The 13,778-nt window shown below is 37.2% G+C and overlaps 1 protein-coding gene across 8 annotated transcripts in view; it reads left to right on the plus strand.

Annotated features, from left to right (window-relative positions):
- The first annotated feature begins 1,409 nt into the window (after positions 1-1,409).
- LOC124298187 (serine/threonine-protein kinase mig-15) overlaps positions 1,410-13,778 on the plus strand; it is a 38,909-nt gene continuing 26,540 nt past the window's right edge. For all 8 annotated transcript variants that reach the window (XM_046749864.1, XM_046749868.1, XM_046749870.1 and 5 more), the window contains exons 1-6: positions 1,410-1,808; positions 1,997-2,062; positions 12,138-12,194; positions 12,500-12,544; positions 12,742-13,024; positions 13,124-13,335. In XM_046749864.1, the coding sequence (XP_046605820.1) occupies positions 1,743-1,808; positions 1,997-2,062; positions 12,138-12,194; positions 12,500-12,544; positions 12,742-13,024; positions 13,124-13,335 (729 nt within the window). In that variant the 5' untranslated portion in view covers positions 1,410-1,742. The remainder of the gene's footprint in view (positions 1,809-1,996; positions 2,063-12,137; positions 12,195-12,499; positions 12,545-12,741; positions 13,025-13,123; positions 13,336-13,778) is intronic.

Genomic DNA, 13,778 nt, shown 5'->3' on the forward strand with positions numbered 1-13,778 from the left:
GATACTTGACTAACTTGGTAATTCGTTATTGCTGCAATTATGAATTTTCCGCATAACGAAGTAGTAGAAAAAAAACGCTTAACTTGATAGTTGAAAATATAAAAAAGAATATGACATTAGAACTTTTCAACCAATTGTCAAAAAATGATTTCCGAATGAACACTAAAAAAATAGGTACATGCGATGACTGCAGCAGAGGTAGTTTATTTTACTTTTTCATACAAAAGCTAATGAATTTTCAGTGAGGGATTCGAACAATTGTCTTTTTCTGGTTAGAGGGTATTTTTTTGATCTCATCACAATTTACAGCTTGTTACAGTCAGTTTAAACATACTACTACAAAGCAACAAACAGCGAGAAACATGCCAAAGATGAAAGGGTAGCACCGTCTGAATAAAATATTGGGTTCGTTCTTTTCACCATAGAGAATTTTCAAGATCACCGGAAAAATTTCTCAAGAGTTGTTATTTCCAGAGTGGGTAAAAATATGTAGATTGCGTGAACACGACACAACAGAAGTGCGTTGACATTACATTTGCACGTGATACGTACCATATACTGTAACGTTAGGTTTATCAAACACTACTCAGAAAAATGTGTGGGATGTTGTGGCCTAATCAACGAGCAAAAGTCCTAAAACAACAGGGTTTAAGCATCTTGAACGTTCCAACGCTCAATCTCTGGTTCAAAGTATAAAAAAATGTCTGACATATTCAGGGTTCGTATGCACAGGGAAAACCTGGAAAACCGGTAAAACTCAGGGAGTTTCTTACAGCAGGGAAAAGTCAGGGAAATGTCAGGGAATTTTGAAAATAAGACTGGAATTTTAAGTTTCTTGAAGAAATAAACTCATTCTTATACGTACATTACTTTATATCAAACCTCCTTTCGTTTTTTTCTTACTGAAAATCGCTGGCTGCTGTTTGTAAATTAGTAGTCGGACAGTAAATTAATTACTAGGTAATATTGAAGGTTTAGTATTAATATACAAAAAAAATTGGCTTTAATCAGCAGCATATTTCTTGGAAGGTTACTGAAAAAAATCCTATTTTCAGGCTGGAACACCTGGAAAAGTCAGGGAATTTCGGGTTCCAAAAAGCGTACGAACCCTGATATTGTTGATATCTTAAATTGTGTTATTTCAATTTTCTCAGATTCATTGTTATTGCGTAGTCGGGATGCTATTTCATCCGTATTCACCATAATTGACACAAATAACACTGCGAGGTTTTTTAAACTACGTTTTTTTAATTTTAATTAACTTTTATTTCGGACCCGCGTGGATGATTCATTCGCGGGGACGATAAGCGAATTCGTATTTCGCGCTGCCGTAACTCTAGCCCAGTGTGTCGAGGAGTGGGGATGACTCCCATGTCGAGAATGTGAATCGGTGACGTCATAGGGTCACAGAACGGCCGTCGAGGTGTGGGCTTACCTCGCTCGCTCCGACGTTATGGCAATATACCGTATAAAGTGAGTGATACCTCAGCGAGATAGCAAAGAATACGATAAATATTTTGTAAATAATGTATATTATACGCGAGTGATGAGGAAAAATTGGTGACCGTGCGATGTACCGCGTTTGGTGTGCGTCGAAAACTTGATTAAAATTGAAGTGTAGTGGGTAAAATAAGAAGGCTGATTACTTTTGTATGTACATACACTAGCGAGTAAATCTGTGTTGTGCGGTGGTGTGGTGTATATTTTTTCTTCCCATTTGTACGAAGTGAAGGAATATCAAGATGGCGCATAATTTAGCACCGAGCGTAAATTGTTCGTTAGACGACATCGATTTGAACGCATTGAAGGTAAACAAGTAGCCGATGCCTAATTCTCCAGACGTTAATACTCATTGTCAGTATGCCTGTTTCCTCCCCCAATCAGCCGCTGTCGTCAAGCCCTCGCCGCGCTTCGGCTTTGGGTGGGATCCCGATGTTTTGCACCGTCGTTTGTTTCTCCCTGTTAACAACACACCCGTCGTTTATCCCTGTTTCAGGATCCGGCTGGGATATTCGAGCTCATCGAGGTCGTTGGAAATGGGACCTACGGCCAGGTCTATAAAGTAAGTGCATTATGTATAGCCTGTAACGTGCCCACGCATCGCCCGGTAACGACACATCACTTTGCTCCGGTCTTCGCTCCAGACCCATTGTCGACGCGATATTTTCGCTCCGGGGCATATCTAGCCTAGCTAGACGGCCTCAGACTTGTCACACGCTTAAATACACGCGGCAGATAGAGAGAGAGAGAGAGAGAGAGATAGAGAGAGAGAGAGAAAGAGAGAGAGAGAGAGAGAGAGAAAGAGAGAGAGAGAGAGAGAGAGTGAGAGAGGAGATCGGAGCGAGAAAGAGAGAGAGAGAGAGAGGCGTGGATACCAATGCTGGTCGTGTGTCAATGTGTGCGCTTCCTCGCCACATGCCGAGGTTTTCGTCTCTGCGTGGTACACTCACCCTTCAATTTGAGCATACTTCAAGCTTCAGGTCACTTACCGGCACGTTCTTTTTGTTTTTTTGTAAAATTTCCAGCAAGATACATTTTTTTAACTAGTCCCTCTTCGGGAACGAGGGAGAGCTATTATGATCACAGGATGATGAATCTTTCGAATATCATTGGATGTTCACGTTTTTAGGACTAAAGAAACACCTTCGACTGACTAGATGTTCGTTGAGAATGTCCGTGTGTTCCGGTTTCTATCACCAATGATTTCTCAAAAACTAATCACCGCGACTCTTCTTCATCCAAAACAGGTTAAATTTGGAATAAAATCGGTCAAGCAATTCCTAAGTTATTTGCTAAAATGAATAATTTTTTGTCCGACAACATATCTCGAATATGAATAAACGGATTTTACGATTTTCTTCGCCATCGATGCGATTCCTCTGAACTCAGAGCAGACTAGAGTTAGAGAAAACTCGGTCGAGCTATCCTGAAATTATTTGCAAAAATGAATATAATTTTATAAAATTTTTTTATTTTCGCATGTAACCGGATTAGCAAAAGATTCTAAGACTGAACCTTTAAAGCCAGTCGAATTTTTCTGCTTGTTTATTCCAATCATGTGATGCAATCTAAAACTTAATCGTAAGACTTGAAAATTATTCGGACGTAAATAAGTATTGAAAGTTTACACACTAGCGACATACGTTGTATGTACGTACATATACATAGGTTTCTTCATTTCAACTCCCTAGCCGACTTCATTACAAGTACGAAAATAATATACAGTATGAATCATGAATGGATTTGAAGGTGGAAGAATGAAACAATTTTTCTAAAAATTCCTATGCTTGGAATATTTTCTGTTGGAAATACAGACTGTAAACAATATACGCGATATAAATTCGCACTGCGTATTTCAGAAACAGGTTGGATTTCTTACAGCGACAGAACGACGGCATTTTCCGCTAGTTTGACGGTCACGGCCTTATATGGGCTTAAATGACATTGCAGGACAGTGCCGGTGCTATAAGCCACTGATTTTGAATAAGTTCTCAGCGAAAGCAAGATAGAACGAGAAACCACGTGCGCAGAAAGCGAAGTCGCGATATTATGAAGCCAACGATTCCACTTCTGTGAATGAGGTGAACACAGATTCTTCTTCGATACGTGAATTCGTCACTGTAAGTGGTAGGCAGTTGCTGATCGTATTGGTGTCACTACAAACACAAACACACATGAGTCAGCTTTCGGTATGGAGAAAGATAATTATTTTTGCTAAAAACCACACGACTGACTTTCATATACTATGGGAATCATTTGTGATTTCTTTTGCATACATGACCTCGATTAAAAAAAAAAAAAAACTTTATTCGTAGTAACCGGAAAATGAGGTTCGACCTTATCTGGTGTACCTATTTTACAACTCAACTTTACCCTGACGATGAGACACATCTATGGCGCATGCAGTATCCTTCAACGCGTTTCCATTCAAGGTCATGGATACTGCAAACACCCATTTATTGTGTCCACAGAATTGTGAAATTTTGTAAAGTTGCCTGGAAAACGATTACTGTACTCGAATTTATTCCGAGAAATTTAAGTTGTACGTGCTGTTTTCACTTTATACATGTATGTACCTTCATTTTCGAATCTATACTCCAGTCGTCCATTTACTGGAATGATTCGTGTTTAGGTGAAGAAAAAAGTAAATCGCTTTTCTGACGTGGTCTTTGACTGATACATCGGTAAAAAAAATTTACTAGTTAAGGGAATTGAATTATGTTAGACCGATTCGATGACGTTGACCTGCACTTGCGACTGAATTTTATTTTGGTCCTAAAAACATGTTTCTTTGCAAACAAGAAATGAGAAATTATGTATTAGGGTTTAAAAGATTTTTACTGAACTGATGAATTTAATAACTTACGAGTTTCTGGTGAAACAGTTGAATGGGAGAAAACGTTTTCAGAAGAAATGAAGTTGTCGGCGAATTCAAGGAGAAACGTACAAAATCACGTTTGTGGGGAGGCTATAAGTGATTCATTTCGTTGCGTCAATTGAAATTCTCGTAATACAACTATGCAAATTGTTATTTCGCAGATTTATAAGAAAAAAGTTCGCGAGGCCAAGTTTTGCTTTAGCAGAAATTGAGCCATCCCGACAAATCAAATGAAGAATAACGTATGTTTGGGAAAAGTATAACATTTTTTCTAAACATCCGTTTGTAAGTCAGAATTGTTCATCGTGTCAATTTCACATTCAGCTCCTCAACTGTGCGAATAATCTACGAAATTTTTATAAAGATAGGCCAGAAATTCTTGATAAATTTACGTGAAATAATGTGGGAAGTAAAATGATAGCGACGAAATAACAAGCAGATAAGATGAATCATCAGTCTACCTTTCGTAATCATCATTCGGGAATTTCCCTCGAGTGGCTGAAGGTAAACACGACCTAATCGTTATGCACGAATACTGATAATAAATTTAATATGAGAATTTAAATGGTAGAATTACTTTCTAATCCAAAATAGTGAAGTTCGTAACGTTAATGTAACGATTCATTTTTAGAAAACATTATTATTTCGCAACTGTAGGATCGTCTGAAATTTAATAATCTATTTTTAAAAAGCAAAATGTATTCAAATATTGGAAATTAAACTCCTTTTTGAGTTTGATGATTGCATCAAGTACAGAATAATCTGACCGACCTTCACTCAACCGCTCCGGAAATAAATATTCATACCCATATGGGCGAAACACGAAGCGAACGACTTTCATTACTCGTAATCAATGGCATGAACATAGTCGAATGAATAAAAAAACTCGCATTCGTCGCTGCGTTATTGTTTCTTCTTCTTCTTCTTCTTCTTCTTCTTCTTCTTCTTCTTCTTCTCTACCACATGCACCGTGACTGTGCTTTTCCAGATCTCTTTTTCTCTTTCTTCTTCTCCTTTTCCGTTCGACATTCTCGTGACGTGAGTATAGCCAGCGAATATTTAGTTGGCCGTCGCTGTTTCTGATTCTTCCACGAATCAATGGGTCTGGTGATCAGTTGCTTGTATAAATCGGTAATCCGTACTGCACTTAACTCTGCCGTTTCGTCCCTCTGTCAGCGTTAATTATACGATACAATTTCTGAAAATTGGAGAAAATTCATGACTGCACGACTTGATTTTTTTTTCATTTTATCACGATCTTGTGAAAATTTTATCTACCAACTTTGTATCGATTTCTGATGTTCGTTCGACGGGGATTAAAAACAACCCACTCAAAGATTAGCCGCCGATAACGATCGATTGGATTTCGTGCGTGGACTGGCTGTTCAACTTACATTCTCACCTTATTGTTAGTCACCGGCAGTAGACGGAATTCGATTCGAGTGAAATACCGATGCCATACAGAATTCGGAATATCCACAGCTTTGCTATAACTTTCCGACAGCAGCAAAGTAGCGGTGGCTCTTTATCTCTACAATAAGACACGAGGTAGCTTCATGGTAAAAATGGCCTTCCACCCCTTGTGGTTTGTAAACCCAATCAGAGTTTAAGAGCACTTACTGGGCCTACCTTTACCGACCGAGTAAACTCACCCTTTTTCTCCCAATATTACATGAACAAACTGAAGGGATTCGGCATTTTCGGGATACAAGTAACTTTCCTAAATATCACTAAGAAAGAGCTATGCACCGTCGAAATTTGAACTCTTTCCGTTTGATTGTATATTTATTTATTATAGGAAGAAAAAGGGCGAGTTTGTTCGGTCGGTAAAGGTAGGCCCGCTACGTGCTCTTAACATAATAATATGCGTCTTTCAGTTCCTTGTACGATAGTCGGTAATTCTCTGTATCCGTTATCCGTGTGCCGCTGCTGCTTGCTATAAAATTTTAAAACAACCTAAATTGTGCTCACATTATGAATTTCCGCTTATAGAACTTAGCGTTGTGGAACAAATTTTGATCAACATGAAATTCGGAATTCGGATGAGACTGAAGTTAGTAACGTTAACGTAACGAAACATTAGGCGAAAAAATTATGAATGCGCAATTTAAAATCGACCTTCAATGACTTGGCTTTTCAAAATAAGAGTATGTTTCTTTATCATAGTTTAACAAATTTTATACAATCCTAAAGGTGCGAAGTAACGATTTTTTCTAAACACGCATCGTTACAGTAACGTTCGTAACTTCATGCGGATGAATTCGGCACAGTTGAGCCAACGGCGGAAATTTTGCCGTCATACTTGCAGACTCTGTTTCACTTCATTCGCAGTATTCGCTAATCGACTGCCTGGAAATTTGTTCACTCATTTGTTTGTAATGTGATGATAATAAGCGTGCAGGTGAAGTGTCCTTTGAAACTGTCGCTTTTGCGTTATTCACAACGCCATCTGGTGTGATAAGTTGAAGTTGGAACTGTTGTGATTTCTAACGAAATAAAGTAATTCAAGCATACGATAATCCTTCCAAAATATGCTTTATTCGTTCACCATTGTATTCCATCAAAGGGCCGTGTAATTATCGGAATTGACAAGCGCAATATGATAGAAGTGTGCTCCTGTCTTTTCTCACTGAAAAAATATTAATCTTGCAACTCTGTGTTTGACCTATAATTCGGTAGTACAGGTTAACTGACTCGGTCATTTTTCGTAGTGAAATTTATTGAAAGAGAGATTCGGCTAGCCGTGAACGATAATTGTCGGTGGAGATAATGTATACTCATTGTCGGTTACCGAAATGTAGATAGATTTTCATAAAATGTATCCCAATGTGCATACAAGGCTGAAGTTAGTATCGTTATTGTAATGATTAACGTTTCGGAGAATCGTTATTTCACAATTGCGGGAATGTCTAAAATTCAGTAAATCATAATAAGGCAAAACGTATTCATATTTTGAAAACTTAACTACTTCAAAGTCACTATAAGCTTGCAACATGGTAATTTTTCCCCCCAATTTTTCGTTACGTTAACGTTACTAACTTCAATCTCATAAATGCATTGATTAGTGCAGTCGGATTTCGGTGAAACGTCCCCTGAATTGCATATTATGTAGACAGATTACCACCTATGTTGAATTGTTTATAAAAACACTCCTACGAAATAACCCGGTATTAGGCAACAGACACGAGCAGCGAATGCTAGTATAAAAATAAAATTATAAAGAATTAAACGGACGTTTATTTGTTTCAATTGTCATTGCGTCGTATGGAATGTCTTTCAGTGTCATAACATAGTTTTATATATCAGGGTTCTGAGAAAGCGAGGTCGTATAACCTATATTTTTCCGTACATAATTATTTAGAAAGTCTTGAAATTACGCGAAAGAATTTATTTATCTTATCTTATTTAAATCGTATTATAATAACTAGATATGCGTTAATATACATCTGTATACCGAACCGTGTTGACGATGACGCTGGTGATTTTTACAGATCCACGTTTATTTTTAGTATCATGCATGCATGCAAGTTTGCTTCTCATCCTTGCCTTCTACCTCGATTGAACAAACGGAAAGTCTTTGCTTCAGCTTTGTCTCGTCAAAGCACGTAGATGAGCAAAGAGCCCGCTGGTTATGTGACGCGTTTTAACACCCGAATGAGCTTGCGGATCAGCTTTATATTAGATCTTACGTATATACGTATAAAATGCAAAATACCACCGTGTACTTCGCTATCATGGTTTCTTGTAAAACATGACGCTGCCCCTAATCTAATCTATATAGGGAGGTGCACTAGTGTCGAGCGATTGAATGAATAAGTGTAACGCTATCCTTATCTGAGACCCATTCATCCGTCTTTGTTATCTGGAGCAGCAGGGTCTTTCCAATATTGGATGTGGCCAACTTTTTCTTATAGCATAGAAATGAAAGGCCACTCTTATAACAGCATCTTGTACCTCTCAGGACTTGAACACCACCCTTGAAAGATAAAGAATTTATCTCTATGCTTTTACCGATCTTTCTTTGCCCCGTATTATTATTATTATTATTATTATTATTATTATTATTATTATTATTGCTGTTGTTATTATCTTTGCACATGGTGTGAATTCATGTAACATATAACACGCATTACTTATATCTGTCTATAGTTGCATTGTTGTGAGGTGAACGGATAGCGATACTGGGAAAACAATATCGTCATCTATAGGCTGTATACCTATATGACTTTGGTGTAAGTTAGTTCTTAGAACACCGAGACAGTTTCATCTTAGTTTCCTTGTCTCAGAGACGGAGTGCTTTGTGTCTTCGAAAGCGAATCGATATCCGTTTTTGAACTTCGGTTTCCACTCACGATCAACTAAACAATGGAAACGCGACAAAAGTAACTCCTTTTCTGGGATTCGGTTTCTTGTTGTTGTGTTATACTAGACTACGCATCTACATACTTGGATGTCGAATTACATGGCTATTCTTTGTATATGTATTGTGCCTCGTTCCTTTATGGTACAAAATACGCGTTATATATACACGCAATAAAGGGGGATACGGAAACTGAAATGCGTCTGCTCTCCAATGTCTACATGTAAACCTCTCACAGAATACAAACGCTTTGTGAACAGTCGAATGTGGTCCTTCAGTCGCGAACTAAAGCTAGGTTTTTACATTTGACTCTTCATCGCTCAATATTTTTGTCTGCCTGACATCTCCGGGGAAAATTGTACCTGGAATTCAAATAAAGCTGTCTCAAGTTATATGAAGTTATTCGAACGCAATTGAAGTGTTTTTAAATTACGTAGCTGTGCGTAATCAATCGAAGTCACTATTAAAAACCGCTTGATATTGCATTTATGAAGTCACGTAAAGGCACTTGAAGTCTTCATAATACAATTAAAGTCCTTTGAAGACTTTCAAAGTCTTTTCAATTGATGGGAGTCCGTCTGGTGGAGTCACTCCAAGTAAAACGAAGTCATTTGAACTCTGTCTTTCAAATTCATGAAACCATGAAGCCTCGAAATCCAGTATGCAATTTTCAAACGGTCAAGCGGTAGACCAGAGTAGTAGAGTGTTGAAGAACCGATGATCCGGTTCCAGTTAGCTGGACATTGACGATCCGCAGGTGGGTCAGGCAACGGCGAATGGTTCCACCATTCAAAAGAAAGCGAGATCAGACCTCGACGCCATGCATCCCTCGTAAAAACAACACTGTGGGTTTTAATACTTATTAATGCACCTCGACACTGTGCAATACGTGATAACTGTGGCCATTGCCCCTATATGAAACTGTTATGCATACCTTGCAGATTGTTGTTTGTGTCAGGTGGTTTATGTGTGAAGATAAGATACTATCGCCAGTAATGTGCCCTTGTCGCTATAACGACAATACGTTCAATCCAGCTGCTTGCGGTTACCGAGGTTTAAAACCCACACTATCACTGCCATTATCACCACTATCACCGACGCAAATCTTCCGGAAGAACAAAAAGGCAGTACTGTTTTACATTTCGTAAATATGGACTATGGTGCAGCTTTTATCCCATGTAGGTGTCTATTGTTGAGAAATAACGCTGGAAATAACTATTGAGTTTTTCATTAGAGATGATAATATTTGCAAAAAACAAGGGAGCTACTATAATCGAAGTTTTTGTTTAGTCGTAAAGCTTCGTGGTTAATTTGAAATTCTCAATGATTCGTAAACATTCTAATATACTTTTATGATCTCTAGAATAAACAGCAAACCTAAAATCATTAGGTAATGAGGTTTGCTATTTATTTCCGATCTGACGTCACAGTTTTTATTACGCTTCCTGTGACGCAGAGTGCGACTAAACAGAATATGCGAACTGTAGTATCTTATTTGATTTTAGAAAGATCGGATTGTGTAAAAAAATTCGCACTTGTCGTTCAAAAATTTTTTGTACAAAGGTGATACGAATATGAGTTAAAAATTTTCAACTAATTTGGTTAAAAATCCCGTGAATATTGTATTTTTGATTATAAATTGACGACGTTTAAAGATGTTGCCTGTAAACAAAGTACAGAGAGTGAGAAAAAAATACGAGAATTGCTAACGCGTGCAAATTTGCAAATGAATCGTTCGAAGTGGTTTTTATCTGAGAAACATAAACTTTGTAACCACGTTTTACATTTTAATTGTCAGGAAAGAACGAGTCCGTAGCCGGGTCTACATCCTCTAAATTCTTATTTTAATTAACTAACGCCTCTCTGTGGGTGAAGCCTTGATGGTGTTTTCAAATGCATGTAACATACGCTTAAACCGTGTATCTACATGTATGTACCTATGAGTGACGTGTATAAAGTATTATAAAGCGCGCGAGTCCGGAGTGCCGAGTGCGTTCGAAGAAGGGTGATGACCTCGGCGGTGACGAAGAAGAAGACGAGGACGGAAAGTGAATAGAATACGCATGTACTTTTATTTAATGCGTGAAAATCAGACTTTGAGGTAGTTTATCGTCAACCATGGGGTTATGTACTTAGAGGTCACGAAATCTATTGCCACATGAAAAAATGTATATTTTAGTATATCAAGGTCGAAGAACATATTTTCATGCTTGCAAAATTTGAGACCAGGTCATCGACCTGATAAGAGAAAGAGGAAATTGCCAAATCGGATATTCAACACTGGGTTTTATGGAGGAACTGTTCATGAAAGCCTTTGTTTCCAAAAGTGAACATATTTCTGGAACACGAAATTTGTTTTAATACAGAAAAAACATAAATAGTAGATATATACAACAGTTTTGAAAAGAAGTATGTCACAATAAATCAGGCCATCGAATTTATCAAAGGGATATGTGCAAGGTTTTGATTATCCAAGCTTAATTTTACGTGAGACTCGGTCGGTAAAGAAAACCAAATTGTGCTTAGAGGGTACTCGACGTTCGCATCCTTACAGACCAAATTATTTTTGTCGTACACATTTTCGGACCTTAGTATGTATGGCTGAGATACTTTCCCAGATTCTAGAACACGGTGACCACTGGTCAGAGAAAATCGGAAAATCAGGGAAAAGTAAGGGAAGTCGAAAAATGATCAGAGAAGTCAGAGAAAAGTTGGAGTATTTTTTTATGGGTCAGGGAATTTTCTCGCGAGGTAATGTTGATTATATAATTGTTCTTAGAATTTTTTTTTTCATCGAACAAGTTCTATTCTTCGTCGTTCCATTAGATTGCCAGAAAATTCCGTACTTGGTTCCATGACCATTCGACATCATAAACATATTTTTAAAAACCGATTGATTTGGAACTTCATTTATTAGATACTCGAATTGGCACGATCAGCTCGACTGTAGTCGGTAAGGTAGAACTGACAGATATGCCTTAAGGCGCATTTAGAATATTTCAACAAATCCTAATATTCATAGATTGTCAAAAACTGTTTTTCAAGTCTTACTTTCATTGTAGTTTTGATTATTTAGTTTATTAAGTCGTTATTGCAACCTTCACGACACAATAATCGTTATTGTGGTCGTTATTAGTATAATTACCATTTTATTTGTATCATCAATATTAAATTGAATAAGACAGCTGCAGACGCATAATAATTGTCACTCATCCATCTCCTCCCTTGCCCGGCACAAGTCTTGAAAATGTCTATAATTAAAGTAGTTATTCAAATGTCTGTATGAAATTGTGTTGCAGCTTATATATATATGATTATTTTTTTAAAAATAAAATAAAATAAAATAAAATCATTGAAGTTATAAAAATGCTTACATTTTTCCTTCTCTTATTGCTTTAGGGGCGGCACACAAAGACGGGTCAGTTGGCAGCGATTAAAGTTATGGACGTCACGGAGGTGAGTTATTGAATCAAATTTTATTGGTTTCCTCAGTATTTGTATGTTTCATAATCAAATTCTTACCTACTTCTTTATCGTTTCTCACTGAAGATGAAAATTTACATATTATGCCACCTGTTTTAGAAATTTGGTTGAGCCAGATATCAGGATTACTATATTTTATTTTTAAACTGTCCAGATCATGCATCGATATTTTTTATGATGCTTGGATAATGATAAAATAATATATTCAAATTCACTGAACTTTTGGATTTATCACGCACAACTTTTGTGTACTTACTGTTCTGTATTCTTTTTTTCAGGATGAAGAGGAGGAAATAAAATTGGAAATTAATGTACTCAAGCGGGTAAGGAAAGGATTAACTAACCATGCTCTTAAAAAGCTGGCTATTATCTCTCCCAGTTCCTCATGTTCGCTTTTCCTTCTTGGAATCTTTGGTCAAATTTAATTAGTTACCTTGATGAAATAAATAAGGATAAGTCAACGTTTTTAAGTTTCTTGGGCACAATCAGCAAACTGCAATGGATATCTCTCTCGTTTCAGTACTCGAATCACAGAAATATAGCGACGTATTACGGAGCATTTATAAAGAAGTCGCCACCGGGCAAAGATGACCAACTGTGGTTAGTAATGGAATATTGCGGTGCAGGCTCAGTCACCGATTTGGTAAAATCGACAAAAGGCCAAAGTCTGAAAGAAGAATGGATCGCCTATATTTCTCGAGAAATACTCAGGGGTCTCAGTTACCTCCACAGCAACAAAGTTATTCATAGAGATATTAAAGGGCAAAATGTTTTGCTTACGGACAACGCTGAGGTGAAATTAGGTGATTAAATTCCCTTTTTATTTTTGTTGACAAACTGAATTCAATCACCATAAAAACTCTATAGGTACCTGGGTCTAACGTTTGTATCTTTTCTTGTAGTTGATTTTGGTGTTAGCGCACAGTTAGACAGAACAATCGGACGGAGAAACACGTTTATCGGCACCCCATATTGGATGGCACCCGAAGTTATTGCCTGCGACGAAAATCCTGATGCTACATACGACAACAGAAGCGATCTGTGGTCACTCGGTATCACTGCTTTAGAAATGGCAGAGTCTCAACCACCGCTGTGTGATCTTCATCCCATGAGAGTGAGTATTCGATGATGGAAAAACGTATTTTAGATTAGTTTTCTATAAGTACCGCAACAAATTCAAACAAATTTGCTTTAAGTTCAGAGTTTCAAGACTGAAGAAATTAATGATCAACGTGAAAATGAATTGAGATACAGTCAAATGATGGAAATATTTTAGAGATTTTGTAGGAAAACTTTATGAAATATAAAAAAGAAAACCTTTTTTCTCAAATTTCTGGTGAATTTCGTGCCCTAATCTCTAACAGTGTTTGAATTACGTAAAATTAATCAGAATATAATAATAAAATAAGTATAGATTTCAAAATATTTCACAATTTGTTAGAAAAATAGTAAAAAACAATTTTTTTTCCATCATAGATCTCTGCTTACTACACAATGGAAATTACCGAAACCCGAGAAACATTTTTTTTATGGATCATGTTTTAATCGCGTCGCACA

This window comes from Neodiprion virginianus, chromosome 2, assembly GCF_021901495.1.
Source record: "Neodiprion virginianus isolate iyNeoVirg1 chromosome 2, iyNeoVirg1.1, whole genome shotgun sequence".
Classification (NCBI taxonomy): domain Eukaryota; kingdom Metazoa; phylum Arthropoda; class Insecta; order Hymenoptera; family Diprionidae; genus Neodiprion; species Neodiprion virginianus.